Raw genomic sequence first — 19,141 nt, 5'->3', positions numbered from 1 at the left:
GGTGCCCTGGGCCCTTTAGTCCACAAGACTCAGCTGAAGTTAGCCCAAGTATCGGTGTCACACTGTTACCAGGCTACCAGGCTAGACCAGACGTTAAACATTAGTGCTCATTGTCATTCATTAACACAACCCAGGAACCTATGGGGCCAGCTTCTTGCACACGTGCTTGCCGTAGGAAGAAAGTTTAGACTTTCTCGAGGGAGAAATCGGGGAGCACACATCCTTTTTTGTTGTTGTTGTTTAAGTCCCAGAATTCACAAAAGGATGCTTTTGTGTAACGAGCACCCCAGAGTACAGTTAAAATCAGATCCAGGTCACCCGTGTGGGGCCGCCTGACTGCCTGGTGCTTCCTTGGCAGGTTGAGGTAGAGGAGGGACATGGGGCTGGGAGTTGGGCAGATGGGTCCAGCAAGTGGCTCTGCTGCTCCCAGCCTCAGTTTCCCCCTCTGGAAAGTGAAGGTGGTAATGGCACCTTTCCAGCGGGTTGTGGGGAGGATTCCACGAGGTGACCAGAAATGCTTTTGCCTAGTGCCTGCCACGGTGGCAGGTGCCCAGGTCTGCTGGGATATCTCTGTCTCCTTCTCATGTTTACAAAAGTGGCCGTTGCCCTGGGTGCAGCATGGCCCCCAGAAAGGCTGCTTCATATTGTGTTGGTTTTGAAACCTCCACTTGGGTCTCTGCTGTTTAAAACGACTCTCCTAGGTTGGGCATAGTGGCTCAGGCCTATGATCTCAGTGCTTTGGGAGGCCAAGACAGGAGGATCACTTGAGCCGAGGGGTCCAAGACAGCCTGGGCAACATAGTGAGGCCCCATCTCTACAAAAAAATTAAAAATTAGCCAGATGCAGTGGCACATGCCTGTGGCCCCAGCTACCCAGGAGGCAGAGGCAGGAGGATAGCTTGAGCCTAGGAGTTCGAGGCTGCAGTGAGCTATGATTCTGCTGCTGTACTCCAGCCTGGGTGACAGAGCAAGACCTTGTCTCTAAAAATAAAAAATACATAGATGGCTGGACGTGATGGCTCACTCCTGTAACCCCAGCATTTTGGGAGGTTGAGGTGAGTGGTCAGTAGTTCAAGAGCAGCCTGGCCAACATGGCGAAACCCCGTCTCTACTAAAAAATAATAATAATAACAAAAATTAACTGGGCATGGTGGTGCATGCCTGTAATCCCAGCTACCTGGGAGGCTGAGGCATGAGAATCGCTTGAACCAGGAGGTGGAGATTATAGTGAGCCGAGATCGCGCCACTGCACTCCAGCCTGGGTGACAGACTCCATCTCAGAAAACTAAATAGAGTGACTCTATGTGCTTGAGAAGGGGGTGCAGGACAAGGGGGGGGTGCAGGACAAGGGGAAGTGCAGCCCGGGCCCCAGCTCTGCCTGCAGCCCCACTGTGGATGCCATTGCCAATTACCCCTTCTCTTTCTTCTTTGTATTGTAAAGGGTTTTGTTGTCAAGAACAGTAGAGAAGGGAATACAGTCCCCCTATACACTCCACCTTGATTTTCATGAACATGATGCCATATTTGTCTCATCTGTTTTTTCGATGTGTTAAATTTTTGTAATTAAAATATAATTCACATATAAAAAATACACAGCTAGTGGCTGGGTGCGGTGGCTCACACCTGTAATCCCAGCACTTTGGGAGGCCGAGGTGGGCAGATCGCCTGAGGCCAATAGTTCGAGACCAGCCTGGCCAACATGGTGAAACCTGTCTTAACTAAAAATACAAAACTCAACCAGGTATGGTGACAGGTGCCTGTAATCTACTTGGGAGGCTGAGGCAGGAGAATTGTTTGAACCCGGGAGGCGGAGGTTGCAGTGAGCCCAGACCACACCATTGCACTCCAATCTGGGCAACAGAGCGAGACTCCGTCTCAAAAAAAAAAAAAGTGTAAAAGTTCACAGCATCCTGACACTGGCCTGCAGCCTGCACTGAAGCATTTTCTGGTAAATTTCCCTGCCTCATGACATTCAAGTCTGCACCTAAACGTCACAGCATGCACTGCTAAAAACAGGACGTTTCTACATACCCACTGTCCCATGATCATTTCTAACTAAATTAACCAACAGTTCTTTAATAGCTTTTAAAACCCAGACCATATTCAGATTCCCCAGTTGTTCCAAAGTGTTACAGCTGGCACCTTCAAAACAGGATCCAGGCCGGGCGCGGTGGCTCAAGCCTGTAATCCCAGCACTTTGGGAGGCCGAGACGGGCGGATCACGAGGTCAGGAGATCGAGACCATCCTGGTTAACATGGTGAAACCCCGTCTCTACTAAAAAATACAAAAAACTAGCCGGGCGAGGTGGCGGGCGCCTGTAGTCCCAGCTACTCAGGAGGCTGAAGCAGGAGAATGGCGTAAACCTGGGAGGTGGAGCTTGCAGTGAGCTGAGATCTGGCCACTGCACTCCAGCCTGAGCGACAGAGCGAGACTCCGTCTCAAAAAAAAAAAAAAAAACAGGATCCAAATAATTTCCATACATCATATTTAGTCAAGTCTCCTAGCTTTCTTTATTCTAAAATCATCTCCCCTCCCCCACTTTTTTTGAAAATTTTTTAATATGATACTGACTTTAAGGGAGTGGACCACATGTCCCGTGGAATGTGCCACCTCCCGCTGTCTCTCTCTCCCTTTTATTTCCTATCAAGTGGAACTCGGCTCCAGGCTGCATCAGTCAGACAGAACGTCTTGGCAGTCCCGCCTCATGGACCATGCCATGTCTTCCGTATCGCTTCTCTGCCAGACACACAAGGTGTCTGGTTTCTACACCCAGAATGAGGCCTCAAATGTCCCCCCAAGATTTTAAATATGTTAGGCCACTATCCCCAGCTGGCTGCCTCCAGACACAGGGTACAATTGGCTGAGTGTGGGGAAGGTCAGGCCAGTGCTGGAATTCTTTGCCTCTCTGGACACATGGGACGGCTGTGGTGCTTGGGTGGATGGGGGTGGGGGCGGGAGTGAGCTCAGGGGTCCCAGTATCCAGACCCCTACCGCGTGGCTGGGTGCAGCGGCTCATGCCTGTAATCCCACCATTTTGGAAGGCCAAGGTGGGCAGATCACCAGAGGTCTAGAGTTCAAGACGGGCCTAGCCAACGTGGTGAAACCCCATCTCTACTAAAAATACAAAAGTAGCCAGGAGTGGTGCCTGTAATCCCAGCTACTCGGGAGGCTGAGGCAGGAGAATCACTTGAACCCGGGAAGCGGAGGTAGTGAGCTGAGATTGCACCACGGTCCTCCAGCCTGGTTGACACAGCGAGATCCGTCTCAAAAAAAAAAAAAAAAACGATAACCAGACCCCTCCCCGGTGGGAGAGCTGCTGTGGGGTTCCGGGCATTGAGGCACAGGGATGCCGAGTCCTCCGACCTGCCCGCCCTTGGCAGCTGTGGGATTTCATCCTGTGGTTCTGTTCCCACACCCCACAGACGACAACAGCAACCAGAGCTCCATCGCAGATGCCTCCCCCATCAAACAGGAGAACAGCAGCAACTCCAGCCCCGCTCCAGAGCCCAACTCAGCTGTGCCCAGCGACGGCACCGAGGCCAAGGCAGACGAGGCCCAGGCTGATGGGAAGGAGCGCCCAGGAGCTGAAGGTACGTGGCCTCTGGAGGTGGGGCTCTGACGGCCTCCCTGTAACTGGCCTTCAGGCGGTCTGTGGCTAGGTGTTCCAGGAGGCCCTGTCATGTGCCAGCCGCAGCACGGAGACAGTAAAGAGAGGTGACACCTGGAGTACATGCTCTCGTGGGAGAATTAAAAAAATCAGACAGGCCAGGTGCAGTGGCTCATGCCTGTAATCCCTGCACTTTAGGAGGCCAAGGTGTGAGGACTGCTCGAGCCCAGGAGTTCAAGACCAGCCTGGGCAACATAGCAAGACCTCATCTCTACAAAAAAAAAAAAAAAAATTAGCCAAGTGTGGTGGCACACAGCTGTGATCCCAGCTACTCAGGAGGCTGAGGTCAGAGGATCACTTGAGCACAGGAGGTCAAGGCCGTGATCATGCCTCTGCAATCCAGCCTGTGTGGCAATAAGACCCTGTCTCAAAAATAAGTAAATAAATAAAAATCAAACAATTGGCCAGGCATGGTGGCTCACACCTGTAATCCTAATGCTTTGGAAGGCTGAAGCAGGAGGATCACTTGAGGCCAAGAGTTTGAGACCAGTCTGGGCAGCATAGCAAGACCCTGTCTCTACAAAAAAATATTTTAAAATGAGCCGGGCATGGTGGCATGTGCCTGTCTGTGGTCCCAGCTACTCAGGAGGCTGAGGTGGGAGTATCCCTTGAGCCCAGGAGTTGGAGGCTGCAGTGAGCCGTGATCACACAACTGAACTCCAGCCTGGGTGACAGAGGGAGACCCTGGCTCAAAATATAATTATATTAATAAAAATTTTAAAATATATTTAAAAATCAGACAACCTAGTATTAGGAAGATAAGTGTGGTGGAGAATTATAAAGTAGGAAAGGGATGGGGGTGGGGGGTCTTGCTGAGTGACCAGGGGAGTTGCAATTTTAAATGGGGTGGTCAGGGGCAGCCTTTGAACAAGACGAGGCTCAAACTGGGCGAGTGAGCAAGCCGTGTGGGGATCTGGGAGGAGAGCAGTGGGGGCAGAGGGAAGAGTGAGTGAGGAGCTGGAAAATAAGATGGGGACTGGGTGCAGTGGCTCACACCTGTAATCCCAGCACTTTGGGAGGCCAAGGCAGGTGGATCACTTGAGGTCAGGAGTTCTAGACCAGCCTGGCCAACATGGTGAAACCCTGTCTCTACAAAAAATTAAACAATTAGCTGGACGTGGTGGTACATGCCTGTGGTCCCAGCTACTTGGGAGGCTGAGGCAAGGATCACTTGAGCCCAGGAGTTTGAGACCAGCCTGGGCAACATGGTGAAATCCCATCTCTACAAAAAAATACAAAAATTAGGCCGGGTGCAGTGGCTCACACCTGTAACCCCAGCACTTTGGGAGGCTGAGGTGGGTGGATCCCCTGAGGTCAGGAGTTCGAGACCAGCCTGCCCAACATGGCGAAACCCCGTCTCTACTAAAAATATAAAAAATTAGCTGGGCGTAGTGGCTATAATCCCAGCTACTCGGGAGGCTGAGGCAGGAGAATCACTTGAACCCAGGAGGCGGAGGTTGCAGTGAGCCAAGATCATGCCACTGCACTCCAGCCTGGGCAACAAGAGTGAAACGTCTAATATATATACACACACACACACACACACACACACACACATATATACACAAAAATTAGTGGGGCGTGGGGGCATGCGCCTATAGTCCCAGCTGCTCAGAATGCTGAGGTGGGAGGATTGCTTGAGCCCAGGAGGCAGAGGTTGCAGTGAGCATGATTGTCCCGCTGCACTCCAGCCTGGATGACAGAGCACGACCCGGTCTTAAAAAAAAAAAGAAGAAGAAGAAAGTAAGAAAGTGTGGTGTGGCAAGACCACAGAGCTCAAAATAGGGAGTGTTGGGAAGGAAAGCTGGAAATAACAGGAATTTGGAAGCCTCCCTCACTCAATGGGGTGAGTAACTGGCTCTTCAAATACACTGGCGGCCGGGCACGGTGGCTCACGCTTGTGTTCCCAGCGCTTTGGGAGGCTGAGGCAGGTGGATCACCTGAGGTCGGGAGTTTGAGACCAGCCTGGCCAACGTGGTGAAGCCCCATCTCTACTAAAAATACAAAACATAGCCTGGCGTGGTGGTGCTCACTTGTAATCCCAGTTTCTTGGGAGGCTGAGACAGGAGAATAGCTTGAACCCAGGAGGCAGAGATTGCAGGTTCATGCCATTCTCCGTATCAGCTATAATGCTTCCCGTCAAGTCTGTGACTGTGCCATAATTTATTTGAATAGTCCCTTAGTGATGGTCACTTAGGTGTTCCCATCTTTTGTTTTGCACATGCAGTCCTGCGGGGAGTCTGGTACCCTCATCTCTCTGCATATTTGCCCAGGTGCAGGTGGCTCTGCAGGCTGCATCCCTGGAAGTGGAACCGTTTAGGCAGAGGCTGCATGCACTCGGAATGTTACAGGTTCTGCCTGGCTTTCCTCCCGAGAAGTCGTGGGTAGAATGACACCACTAGCGCAGGGGCTCTCAGGGTCGGCAGCCCTGGCATTTGGGGCCAAATCATTCTTGTTTTTTTTTTTGAGACGGAGTCTTGCTCTGTCACCCAGGCTGGAGTGCAGTGATGCAGTCTGGGCTCGCCGCAACCTCTGCCTCCCAGGTTCAAGCGATTCTCCTGTCTCAGCCTTCTGAGTAGCTGGGACTACAGGCGTGCGTTTGCCATCACACCTGGCTAATTTTTGTATTTTTAGCGGAGACAGGGTTTTACCATGTTGCCCAGGCTGGTCTCAAACTCCTGACCCCAGGTGATCTGCCCACCTCAGCCTCCCAAAGTGTTGGAATTACAGGTGTGAGCCACCGCGTCCAGTCTTGTATCCGTCTTTACTGTGGGGGGCCGTCCTGTGCATTGTGGGACATTGAGAAGCCTCCCTGGCCTCTGCCAAAATGTTACCAGTTGTTAACCAATGTCCCCGGGGGCGGGGGGAGTCCCCCCCCTGCTGAGAGCCAGTGCCCTAGAGGCTTTGCCATAGCGCTGGGAGAGATGGGGGCTGTGGTCACATCCAGGTGGACACTCACCAGCTGTATGGCCTTCGGCAGGCAACATCACCTCCACACACCCTCCTACTTCCTTGTTTGTAAAATGGGACAACCAGCTGCTCGGGAGGCTGAGATGGGAGTATCACTTGAGCCTGGGAGGTGGAGGCTGCAGTGAGCCATGATGGTGCTCATTCCAGCATGGGCGACAGAGCCAGACCCTGTCTCAAAATAAAATAAAATGGGATGAGCAGGAGCCGCCTCTCTCGCCAGGAGGGAAGAGGGCGAGAACGCCAGCACAGTGCTCAGCCCGGAGCTGGGGCTTAGGAGGAGGGTCTGGTAGCTGCGGGGTTGCCTTGTCTGCCCTTCTGTTGGGGGAGCGATTGCGGGGGTCTCAAGGACAGACGTGGGCTTTATCTGCAGCTGTGTTCCTCCTCCTTTCCCATCCTGTTTTTTTTCTGGCCATGGCCTTGTTCTGGTCATGGCCATGTTGGAGGTGTGTGTCTCCTTTGCTCTAGAAGCCAGATTTGAGCTCCACAGCAGGAATTATGTTTTGAGTTAGTGTGTCCAGTTAGTTGCTACTTTCTCGCTACCACCACCAGATGCTAAATTGGTAGGACCCAGGTGGGAGCCACACCAGGGTCCTCTCTGGCCACCCTAGGCCCCCCGGACCTGCACGGCTGCCCTGCACTGCTCAGCCAGGATCCACCTGCCCACTGCCTGAGCTGCCCGTGGGAAGGACACAAGAACAGACCCGTGTGGCCTTCCCAGGTGGGTGCGTGCTCTCTGCCAGGACGGGGCAGGTTGGCCACCAGCTATTGACCTTGCTTTGAACTTGTTTACTGCTATGTGAGTTCAGCGAATGACATAATTCCTGTCCGAGCTCCCTGGACTAAATTTAGACCCCAGGAAAATAATTTTCCCTGGGTGAGTTCCAGCACCGCAGCTCCCAGAGAATCGGCTGCTGCCCTGAGCTCCTGAATGCTCTGTGGGTTCCAAGGCCAGTTCTCACCAAGCTCTGGGGTCTGGCTATCAGGGGAGGCCTCTGCTGGGCACCTCTGTGCCCAGCATGGGTCAGCATGAGTCTCTCAGCAACTGACCACCTTCATGATTTCTAAGCCTACATCCGGGGTACCCACCTCCCCCACTACTCGGCAGAGCCTGCTGTGCCGGGCAGAAAAGGAGCTATGGTCAGAGATGCAAAGCCACAGATGGGCAACTTTTCTAGGTTGGTAAAAACTTAATGTTTATGTTAAAGCAAACATGTATTATGAAACGGAGTGTAACATTAACATGATTTCTCTTTTTTTTTTTTTTTTTTTTGAGACAAAGTCTCACTCTGTCACCCAGGCTGGAGTGCAGTGGTACGATTTTTGGCTCACTGCAACCTCTGCCTCCTGGGTTCGAGTGAGTCTTCTGCCTCAGCCACCCAAGTAGTTGAGATTACAGGCACCCACCACCACACCCAGCTACTTTTTGTATTTTTAGTAGAGGCAGGGTTTCACCATGTTGGCCAGGCTGGTCTCGAACTCCTGACCTCAAGTGATCTGCCTGCCTTGGTCTCCCAAAGTACTGGGATTACAGGCGTGAGCCACCATGCCTGGCCTGGCCTGGCCCCTCTCTTTTAAAAAATAAATAAATAAACTAGAGATGAGATTTCACTATATTTCCCAGGCTAGTCACAAACTCCTGAGCTCAAGCGATCTTCCCGCCTTGGTCTTCCAAAGTGTTGGGATTACAGGTGTGAGCCACTACACCTGGCTGATTTTTCTTTTTATTGAGATGAAATTCACATAAAATTAACCATGTTAAGTGAATAATTCACTGACAGTACACTCACAAGGTTGTGCAACCACCACTTCTCTCTGGTTCCAAAATATTTTAATCACCCCAAAAAGAAATCTTGCACCCAGCAGCAATCATTCCCCACTTCTCCCTTCCCCCGCGACAGTGGGTCCCCACCCCAGGCAACCAGGAAACTTTCTGTCTCCGTGGGTTCGTCTATTCTGGACTTTTCATATAAATGGAATCATATATTCTATGGCCTTTTGTGTCTGACTTCTTCTCAGCATGATGTTTTCTTTCCTTTTTTGTTGTTGTTGTTTTGTTTTTTGTGGTTTGTGTTTTGTTTTGTTTTGGAGACAGAGTCTTACTCTGTCACCCAGGCTGGAGTGCAGTGGCACGATCTTATCTCACTGCAACCTCTGCCTCCTGGGTTTATAGGATTCTCCTGCCTCAGCCTCCCAAGTAGCTGGGACTATAGGTGCGCGCCACCACATCTGGCTAATTTTTGTATTTTTTTAGTAGAGAGGGGGTTTTGCCATGTTGGCCGGGCTGGTCTCAAACACCTGACCACAGGTGATCCACCCACCTCAGCCTCCCAAAGGGCTAGGATTACAGGTGTGAGCCACCGCACCCAGCCTGTTTTTGTTGTTGTTGTTGTTGTTGTCGTTTTTTGAGACAGTCTTACTCTGTCGCCCAGGCTGGAGTGCAGTGGCGCAATCTCGGTTCACTGCAACCTCCACCTCCCAGGTTCAAGTGATTCTCTTGCCTCAGCCTCCGAGTAACTGGGATTACAGGCATGCACCACTATGCCTGGCTAATTTTTGTATTTTTAGTAGAGACGGGGTTTCAACATGTTGGCGAGGCTGGTCTTGAACTTCTGACCTCCAGTGATCTGCCTGCCTTGGCCTCCCAAAATGGTGGAATTAAACGCGTGATCCACCGCGCCTGGCCAGGGCTCCTAGTCTGGGGAGTAACAGTGTCAACCCTGCTTAGTCTCCCTGGGAAGGAGGGTCTTGCTGTTCCGTTCCCTCATCCTCCGTGCCCCGGGTCCTGTACTATCTTCTTCTTCCCATCTTGCCTGCTTGCTTTTAAACTTAAGTGTGGGTTATTTTCCCCTTTGTTATTCCTCTGCCTCAGAAACCCCAGTAAAGAAGTCTTGGTTGCACAGGCATTCTCTAGGATTAGTTTAGCATGCTTTTCAACATCAGGGTACCATGGTGTCAGGCCTTGGGTAGGATTTTTGCTGACCCTTCACGAGTGTCAGGCTCTGTGTCCAGTAAGCTTTAGGAAAGACCACTGCTGCCACTGCCTCCTCCCAAACTGCACCCACCCCCCGCCCCATCCAGCCTGCACCTTCCTTCTGCTAAAGAAACTTAGGGTGGAGCAGCAGGAAGACTGAGGCACGAGAAATCACCCAAATAACTGGGTTCATTCTACAGGTGATTGCTTGATGGAATGGTGTGCAGCCATCTTGTAAGCTCTGATATTTAAAGAATCTTTAAAGACGTGAAGAACTCCTCTGAAATACCATGTGACCCCCATTTGGGAAGAGGAGAAAATTTGTATGCAATGGGGGGAGGGAAAACTGTAAAGATGGGCATTAATCCTCTAAAGCATTAGCGGGGTGGTCCCTGGGTGGTGACAGGTGATTTTTAACTTTTTTTTTTTTTCTGTACTTTTCTGTTTCCTGCAATGATCAGTCATTGCTCTGGCAATCGGAAAAATACCCATAGCATTATTATTATTATTATTATTATTATTATTTTGAGACGGAGTCTCGCTCGGTCCCCCAGGCTGGAGTGCAGTGGCGCGATCTCAGCTCACTGCAATCTCCGCCTCCCGGGTCCTCGCCATTCTCCTGCTTCAGCCTCCCGAGTAGCTGGGACTACAGGCGCCCGCCACCTCGCCAGGCTAATTTTTTGTATCTTTAGTAGAGATGGAGTTTCACCGTGTTAGCCAGGATGGCCTCGATCGCCTGACCTCCTGATCCGCCCGCCTCAGCCTCCCAAAATGTGGGATTACAGGCATGAGCCACGGTACCTGGTCAAATACCCATATTATTAAGAGAAATGTTTACAAAAGGTTAGTTACCTCTGATGTTCCCCAGGCTGCGGGAGAGAGGAATTGACAGCCATGATTGTTGGTGCGCACTGCGGCCACCAGGGGGTGCTGGGTGCACGCAGCACGGAGACTGCAGCCTCCTCCCGTCGCCTCCCAGGGCCCTCAGCAGCTAAGCGTGCAGGAGAGGGTTGCAGACACCAGGGTCCATGTGTGGCCTGGCTGCTGGAAACAGCGCCACTGAAAAATCGACAGGAGATTCCCCAGCCCTCCAGCTCATTGTAGCCTTCAAAGACCCCTGGCGCCAAAACTACCCGATTCAAGGTATTTTTAGTATTTGGCCCATCCATCCCTGCCTCTCACGTGTCTGAAAATAGCTCCTGTCGTCTTGCTTTTCCCTCAGACACTTCTGATGAGCAGAACTCACAGTCCTTGATGGAACATTCGATGAACAGCTCAGAGAAAGTAGATCGGCAGCCGTCTGGAGACTCGGGTCTGGCCGCAGAGTCGTCTGCAATCTCTCAGGTACCTCGCTCGAGGTCTCAGAGGGGCAGCCACATCGGCCGGGAGCCCATTGGGTTGTTGGGGGTACGTTGAAAGGTGTTTCGTCATTGTGTTTTGTTGTTTTGTCATTGGACCGTTGGAACTGTCATTTGTCCATCAGGCGATGTCCATGAACACAGTCCTGGGCTCTGCCTTGGGCTCTGGGGCCAAGGGATAATGAGACTTGTGGCCTCTGCCCTCACGGAGCCTCTGGGTCGGAGGAGGATGAAGGGACTTGAACCCAGCCTCAGCTGCCGCGTTTTGTCTGTTCGGGTTCACAAAAGCATTGCCTCATCTCAGTGATCTGCAGATAGGTGAGCTTTACAGCTGGGAAGACAAGACTTCAGAAACCTAAGTGGTGGGGCCTCCTATGGAATGGTGCCGCTGACCCCGCTTGCACTGCGTGGGCCCCTCTCCAGGGCATCACTCTGTGTTGGAATCTGGTCTGAGTGACTCAGCACAGGTGCAGTGGGGCTTGGTGGTTAGGAGCAAACCTCCCAGAGTCGGGCCCAAGTTTTAATCCCAGCTCCCAAAATGGGATCACAGAACTGTCCTAGGGCCACCGTGAGGATTCGATGGGAGAACGTGGGTAAAACTTAGCATGGAGTCGACACAAGATGCAGAATTGTTATTGGCCATGACCACTATTAGGATTTTTCACTGTAAATCTAGACTCTTTTTTTTTCCTTCGAGACAGAGTCTCCCTCTATCACCCAGGTTGGAATGCAGTGGCATGATCTTGCCTCACTCCAACCTCCACCTCCTGGTTGTTCAAGCAATTCTCCTGCCTCAGCCTCCCAAGTAGCTGGGATTACAGGTGCCTACCACTATGCCCAGCTGATTTTGTATTTTTAGTAGAGATGGGTCTCACCATGTTGGCCAGGATGGTCTCAAATTCCTGACCTCAAATGATCCACCCCCTCAGCCTCCCAAAGTGCTGGGATTACAGGCGTCAGCCACCACACCCAGCAACTTCAAAATCTTTAAACCCTTTGATCGGCAGCTCCTGTTCCAGGAACTCACCCTGTGGAACCGCCTCCACATGCCCTAGCACAAAGGGGCTGCTTAGGGAAATCAGGTCTTGTCTGAGACAGACTAGGGTTCAGCCGTTTTGAAGAGCATGGTTGGGCCTTCCAGGTTCTGATAAACATTCCTGCAGTGTGCAGTGAGAAAAGCAGGCTGCAGATCCAGCAGGCATAGCATGAGCCCATCTGGTTAAAAACAGTAGAAACCAAAGCCTGGTGATTTATATTAAGACCAAGGTTGTTGGCTGGGATCTCCGGGCCTCTTGAGCTCAGAGAAGAAAAGCTCAGCTTGAAACTTTGATCCATACCCTGAGAGTATGCAGTGCTCCCCCGTCAGTACCTGGAAATACCAGGAGTCCCCCGTTCTCACATCGCCCCCACTACCCCCACTCTTGCTTCCAGGAGACCCAGACCTAAAATTGGGCCTCTTCCACCATTGTCACAGGCACACTGACACACATACTGTCCATGGAGCTAGGTGTGAGTGACATGGGAATATACTCCAGTAAAGCAGACAGCCTGACATTTCAAGCGACACATTTTTGGCCTGGTGCAGTGGCTCACATTTGTAAGCCCAGCACTTTGGGAGGCTGAGGCAGGTGGATCACTTGAGGCCAGGAGTACAAGACCAGCCTGCACAACATAGCAAGACCCCTGTCTCTCCAAAAAAAGAAAAAGAAAATTAACCAGGCATGGGTGGTGCGTACCTATAGTCCTAGCTACTCTGGAGGCTGAGGCGGGAGGATCACTTGAGCCTGAGAGTTCAAGGCTGCAGTGAGCTCTGATCATACAACTGCCCTCCAGCCTGGGTGACAGCAAGACCCCTGTCTCAAAAAAAAAAAAAAAAAAAAACAGAAAGGAGGACAGAAAGGCAGCCTTCCTGACTCCCTGCAATCCCTGCTCCCAGGGTTCCCCAGAAGGAGCTCATGTCACCATCTCTACAAGTCCATCACATGTCCTACTTGAGGCCTCTCTGCAACATAGATCTCTGAGAACCCACCATGGACCAGGGGCTATACCTAGTCCCTCCCTGCCACGCTGGGGCTGACAACAGGCCCAGGATAAGCAGATACAAGCAGGTCACGGAGTCCCACTAAGTGCCGTGAGAGAGAAACAGGGTGATGTGAAGAAGCAGAACAGGCTGGCCGGGCACGGCGGCTCACGCCGGTAACCCCGGCACTTTGGGAGGCCAAGGTGGGTGGATTGCGAGGTCAGGAGAGTGAGACCATCCTGGCTAACATGGTGAACCTCGTCTCTACTAAAAATACAAAAAATCAGCCCGGCGTGGTGGTGGGCGCCTGTAGTCCCAGCTACTCAGGAGGCTGAGGTGGGAGGATCACGAGCCCAGGAAGTTGAGGCTGTAGTAAACCGTGATTGAGCCACTGCACTCCGGCCTGGGCAATAGAGTGAGATCCTAAACAAAAACAAAGGCTGGGCATGGTGGCTCGTGCCTGTAATCCCAGCACTTTGGGAGGCTGAGGCGGGGCGAGGTCAGGAGATAGAGACCATCCTGGCTAACACGGTGAAACCTTGTCTCCACTAAAAATCAGCCCAGCGTGGTGGCAGGCGCCTGTAGTCCCAGCTACTCAGGAGGCTGAGGCAGGAGAATGGTGTGAACCTGGGAGGTGGAGCTTGCAGTGAGCCGAGATTGTGCCACTGCACTCCAGCCTGGGCGACAAAGCGAGACTCCATGTCAAAAAAAAAAAAAGCAGCAGCAGCAGCAGAACAGGCCATGGGTAGAGGGTATTGTGGCTGGCGTCAGCAGGGAGGGGCTGGCTGTGAGCCGGACATGAAGGGGGCCCAGGCTGGGACAGCGGGCTCTCCAGGCAGGGGCAGACCAAGGTGCACAGACCTCAAGACAGGAGCCAGCTTGAAGAACGAAAGAGAGGCCAGAACCTCGTGGGTGAGGAAGAGAATGGCCTGATGAGGGACGAAGTGGGCGCCAGGCTGGTCACTAGGGCCTTCTCGGTCCTGGTGAGGAACTGCGTTTGTTCAGAAGTCAGTAGGAAAGTTGCAGAATGCTTTGTATTTTGTGTGTGGTTTCTATCGGAGGAAGGTCGCTGGGGCCATGTTCTTGGCCGCAAGGAAGGCACTCCATCAGCAAGGCCAGAGGTGAGGGGGAGGTGTGCGGGCGGAGATGGGGCTTCAGGGGGCTATCCTGGCGTGGGGCTTTCTCCCAGGCTGATGGGGAGCACCAGTTAGGATAGCTGCGGTTTGGAGTTTGGTCTCAGGTGACAGGTTAGGTTTGAGATGCCCAAGACAACTGTGTGATGGATGAGTGAGTGTTAAACCTTTTCTAGGGTCCTGGGTTTCTTGGGAATTCCGTGACAACTACAGACCCTTTCCCCCAGAATAACATACACACATATATGTATACCCAGCAAATGCTGAGAGTCCAGCTCAGACCAGGCACTGTGCCCAGTCCCGGAGGAGCAGGAGTCTACATGGCAAAGTCGGTCTGGGCCTCTGGGAGATAGCCTTAGAACTTGGAGAGATTGCCAGGCATCATGGCTCACACCTGTAATCCGACCAGTTTGGAAGGCTGAGGCAGGAGAATCACTTGAGCCTGGGAGTTCGAGACCAGCCTGGGCAGCATAGCAAGACCTCATCTCTACAAAAAACTTTTTTAAAGAAATTAGCTGGGCATGATAGCACATGCATGTAGTCCCAGTTACTCAGGAGGCTGAGGCAGGAGGATCCTTTGAGCCCAGGAAGTCGAGACTGCAGTGAGCTATGATGACCACTACACCCCAGCCTGAGCAACAAAGCAAGACTCTATCTCTAAAAAAAATTGTAAAAAGAACTTGGAAAAGCTGGCGCAGTGGCTCACGCCTGTAATGCCAGCACTCAGGGAGGCTGAGGCGGGCGGATCACCTGAGGTCAGGAGTTTGAGACCAGCGTGGCCAACATGGTGAAACCCTGTCTCTACCAAAAATATTAAAAATTAGCCAGGCGTGGTGGTGCGCACCTGTAATCCCAGCACTCTGGGAGGCTGAGGTGGGCACATGACCTGAGGTCAGGAGTTCGAGACCAGTCTGGCCAACATGGTGAAACCCCGTCTCTACTAAAAATACAAAAATTAGCCTTGCGTGGTGGCGCATGCCTGTAATCCCAGGTACTTGGGAGGCAGGAGAATCACTTGAACCCGGGAGGTGGAGGTTGCAGTGAGCCGAGATTGCGCCACTGCACTCCAGCCTGGGACAGAGTGAGACTCAGTCTCAACAATAAAAAAAAATAACTTGGAAAGGTGAACTTGAACCAATAATCACGAGTAATCACCCTAGCAATTAATCACAGATGGGAAGATGGATGATAGTAACTCCCGGTCCAGTCGGAGTGAGTAGGGAGAGCCTAGGGTCCAAGGCAGCAGTGTAGGAAACCTCCTGAGTTACCGGCCATTGGCCTGTGATAGGGCCAGGCAGGGGCCAGGGGACACCGCACTCTATATATAGCTCCAGGAAGAGTTCGGGTGTGAGGGTCTCCATAGGTCCTCGAACTCTCTGGAGTCCACGCTTGGGCCTCGGGTCCGGAACTGCTGGTCTGAACCACAAAGCCGCCCTCCCTGGGTTCCTTCCTGGGCCGACCTTCGGCCTCATGCCCAGCCTAACTTGCCCTCCTGGCCTATTAACCTGTGTTCCCCTTTACTTCTCTCCCCAAGGATTTGGAAGGAGTGCCACCCTCTAAAAAGATGAAACTGGAGGCCTCTCAACAAAACTCCGAAGAGATGTAGACGATGCTTTAAAGCCTCCGATCCATGTCCCATGGAAGGTACATCAGCAATTAATTCTAGAGCAACTTTGCCCCAGCGATTCCTCTTGGGTGCGAACAGAACTACTAACGTTTCAAGTTTACCAAGTGCAAATCCAAGAAGACCCAGAACGGCGTCACTTCTCAGACACTGAAGAACTCTGCTGTGAAGCAAAACACTCAAACCTTTAAGGGGCTGTCCTTGGGGAGGCAGGTGGGGCTGACAGCTCAGGAGTGTCTGCACACTGTCTCGGAAGCCAGGATTCCATTTGTGTTGCTGCTGTATTTTTTTCCCCACTTCTCTATGTAACGATATAAGCTATTGGAGGGTGGTACCGATCAGGAACGCTTTTCGGCGGGGCTTTTCACTGTTCAACCGATTCCTTCCGCTTTCTTTTTTTGTGCCTTGTGCCCTGGAGGTGACCTCTGGCATGTATCCTGGTGGTTCTTGCATCCCCCTCTGCAAAGTGCCCTCTTGATTTGGTTCGGGCAGCAGCTGCCACTCTACTCACCGCTCTCCTCCCTGTCCCAGGACTTCATCGGAGCAGGCAGGGTGGAGCGGAGGAGCTCCTTAGCCCTCCTGGTTTGCAGGTGCAGGGGGACCTTAGGCATGCCCCAAGTACCAGGCACCAGGGCCCAAGGACACGCAAGTGTTGGGGCATAGTCCCCAAGGGCTCGGCTCCTTGGATCAGTCTGGGCACTCACTGTGCTGTCCCCTCCTTGGGGCGTTCAGGACTGGGCGTCTCCAAGCCCACCATGGCCCAGATGGACATGCAAAGCCCTTGGAATTTTCTGGCACTTCCTCTCTATTGCCCCCCGCACCACCACCACCACCACCACCCCCATTACTGCTTTCTCCCAGACCTCCGAATACGAAATGGCTTCTCTGGCTGACTGCAAGGCTGTCTCCTTAAGGTACTGAGTGGGCCGGGGAGGCTGGGAGCCGGCGGCAGGATTAGCTGGTGCTGAACTTTCTCTCATAGGACGTCGCTTGGATTTCAAATCCACAGTCACCTGCTGCCCTTTGCCTCCCCCGACGCCCCAGCCGGTGCCCCAGAGAGGTAGGATTGCAGCGGTCAGAATCCATGTGCTTTCCTATTCGCAGGCTGTTCTGACTCTCAGAGCCAACAGCTGGACCGTGTCTCATCCCCGGAACATGCCGTCTGTCCCCACCACGGAGCGGGCCTTGATGGCTGGGCCTCGAAGGCCACAAACAAGACGTCGAGGAATGGGAAAGATTTGCACACCCTCCAGAAAGGAGAGACGCAATCTCCCCTCCCTCCCATCCCGCACCTGCGCTGGAACAGCTTCCTCTCACTGAACGGATATGCCCCCTTGGACGAACTGCCTAATTGTTTGGTTCTGAGGCCTGGTTTGCTCTTAATTGATATATGAACTCCTCAGACCTTAAACCTTTTCCTAAGCTTTCTTTACTGCACTGGAGTTCTGACTCCCTTTGAGTTGTGTGTTACCGGGGGGGTGGGGGTTGCGGGTTTTGTTGTTTTTTGGGGCTAATTGGTGCATATTCAGGTACCACCTTTGATGTGTGGATCTTTCTCCTGACCATCACGGGAAGTGTCTGCTGGATTCCATTTTTTAAGAGTTTCTGAGGGTGAGGCTCTTATTTTTTTTCAAGGGATCCTGTCTATTTCCTGCACTTCAAGAAGAATCAAAATGTTCCTGAATTTCAAATACCTCATGCAAAATGTCTCCTGAAATAAGGGAAAAAAAAACAAACTTTGAAAATCTTAATGTTGAAGTTAGCAATGCCGAAAGGTTTCTGTCTTAAAAAAAAAAAAAAAAAATCCTTGTACTTATCAATTTTGCCCCTTAGGCAGTCAGTTTTGTTGAGAACTGTGTCCTGTACCCTGGCGCAGAACCTACCTGATGCGGTTCCTCTCCACGCATCTCAAGGCGGCGTTACCTCCAGATCCCGTAGAGTTAGAGTCACATTTTTCTTTGCAGTAAAACTCCATTTTGGTGAGAGATGAATTTGGATATTTATTTCCTTTTCTTTTTTGGGAAACGAGAGGCTACAACCAAGACAGCTGAAGGAGAATGAAACACACGTCTACAGAAACAGAGAGGCGTAGGTGGCCCTGCGGTCGGCAGCAGCCTCTCTGGACAGGCAAGGGGAGTTGGCGCAGGTGAGGACTAAGACGACGTCCACCGTACCGAGGCTGTCACTAGTATTTCTCTGAAGTGCCTGAAGGTAGGAATGGGCCGGCGATTGGGACCAGCTGGGCCCCACCACGGCCACGCCAGGCAAAGCGCCAGCAGCCCTGCACTCCACACACTGGCCAAGAAGGCCTTCCACGCAGAATGACGAGACTGCAAAAATCCGATGTGCTTCCTTCCCTGGCGCAGTCGCTCCTCTGAGCTGCTGCCCCCCACCCACCCTGCACCCCTCGCACTCCCCCCACCACAGAATCTAAGACCTTTCAGCTTCGAGCCAGGGGGCGGGGGATCCCGAGCAAAAGCCTTCCATGGACATCAGGCCCCGTGGCCTCAAGGGCTCCCAGGGCAAACCTAATTTCCCCCAAAACTTAAAGTCGGGGAAACTGCGGCTAACATTCCACAAAGTGCTGGCACTTACACCTACAACCCGGAAGGCTGTGGACCGATTCCTCTAGGGTGGTGACCTCCCATTAGCAAACAGTGTCATGGTTTGGAATGTTCATTATCGCCGAGAACCTGGTTAGAGGCATAAAGACCTTTTTTCACCGTTACCTAATTTTTTTCCCCTCTCGAGACTTTTTTTTTTTTTGGTGTGTTGTACAGCAGTATAATTTTTCACTTATTTATTCCATCAGTAGATATGGTTTGTACAATGTACAATGGTTTCATTTCAGAAAATAAAAATTTCAAATCATGAGTACCTTGTGGTTTTGTCACATTTTAAGTAAGTAAAATCAGATCGATGGTGACATTGTCCCTCTCTAGCTGCTCCGGCCTCTCGTGCATGGCCGTGTGACCCTGATTCTACAAGACACACAAGTTCCTTGCACACAGGAGCTGTTGCCTTCCAGAGTCATAAGAGCTGCCATTATTAAGCACCAACTGGATGCCAGGCAACCCACTAGTTGCTCCTTTCTGTGGGCAGGTATTGTTGGCCACCTTGTGTAGGTGAGGAAATAGCAGGACTCTCATGCCCGGTCAGGCCCCCAGGTTGAAAGCCACACCTGAGGCCAGGCGTGGTGACTCACGCCTGTAATCCCAGCACTTTGGGAGGCCGAGAAAGGCGATCACCTGAGGTCAGGAGTTCGAGACCAGCCTGGGCAACATGGCGAAACCCCGTGTCTACTAAAAATACAAAAATTAGCCAGGTGTGGTGGCACGCACCTGTAATCCCAGCTAGTTGGGAGGCTGAGGCAGGAGAATGGCTTGAACCTGGGAGGT

General features: G+C 52.1%; 1 protein-coding gene across 6 annotated transcripts in view; it reads left to right on the top strand.

Annotated features, from left to right (window-relative positions):
- Positions 1 to 18,617, top strand: part of BCL7A (BAF chromatin remodeling complex subunit BCL7A) — a 37,864-nt gene extending 19,247 nt beyond the window's left edge. For 2 of the 6 annotated variants that reach the window (XM_033220316.1, XM_033220320.1), the window contains exons 4-6: positions 3,423 to 3,590; positions 10,831 to 11,015; positions 15,654 to 18,617. In XM_033220316.1, coding sequence (XP_033076207.1) covers positions 3,423 to 3,590; positions 10,831 to 11,015; positions 15,654 to 15,725 — 425 coding nt within the window. In that variant the 3' untranslated portion in view covers positions 15,726 to 18,617. Of the gene's footprint in view, positions 1 to 3,422; positions 3,591 to 10,830; positions 11,016 to 11,091; positions 11,285 to 15,653 lie in introns of all 6 variants that reach the window. The other 4 variants (XR_004439528.1, XM_033220319.1, XM_033220317.1 and 1 more) reach the window with 4 other exon arrangements.
- The last annotated feature ends 524 nt before the right edge of the window (positions 18,618 to 19,141 follow it).

Source organism: Trachypithecus francoisi, unplaced genomic scaffold (assembly GCF_009764315.1).
Source record: "Trachypithecus francoisi isolate TF-2019V2 unplaced genomic scaffold, Tfra_2.0 Lachesis_group11, whole genome shotgun sequence".
Taxonomy (NCBI): Eukaryota; Metazoa; Chordata; class Mammalia; order Primates; family Cercopithecidae; genus Trachypithecus; species Trachypithecus francoisi.
This window is presented reverse-complemented; position numbering and strand designations above follow the sequence as displayed.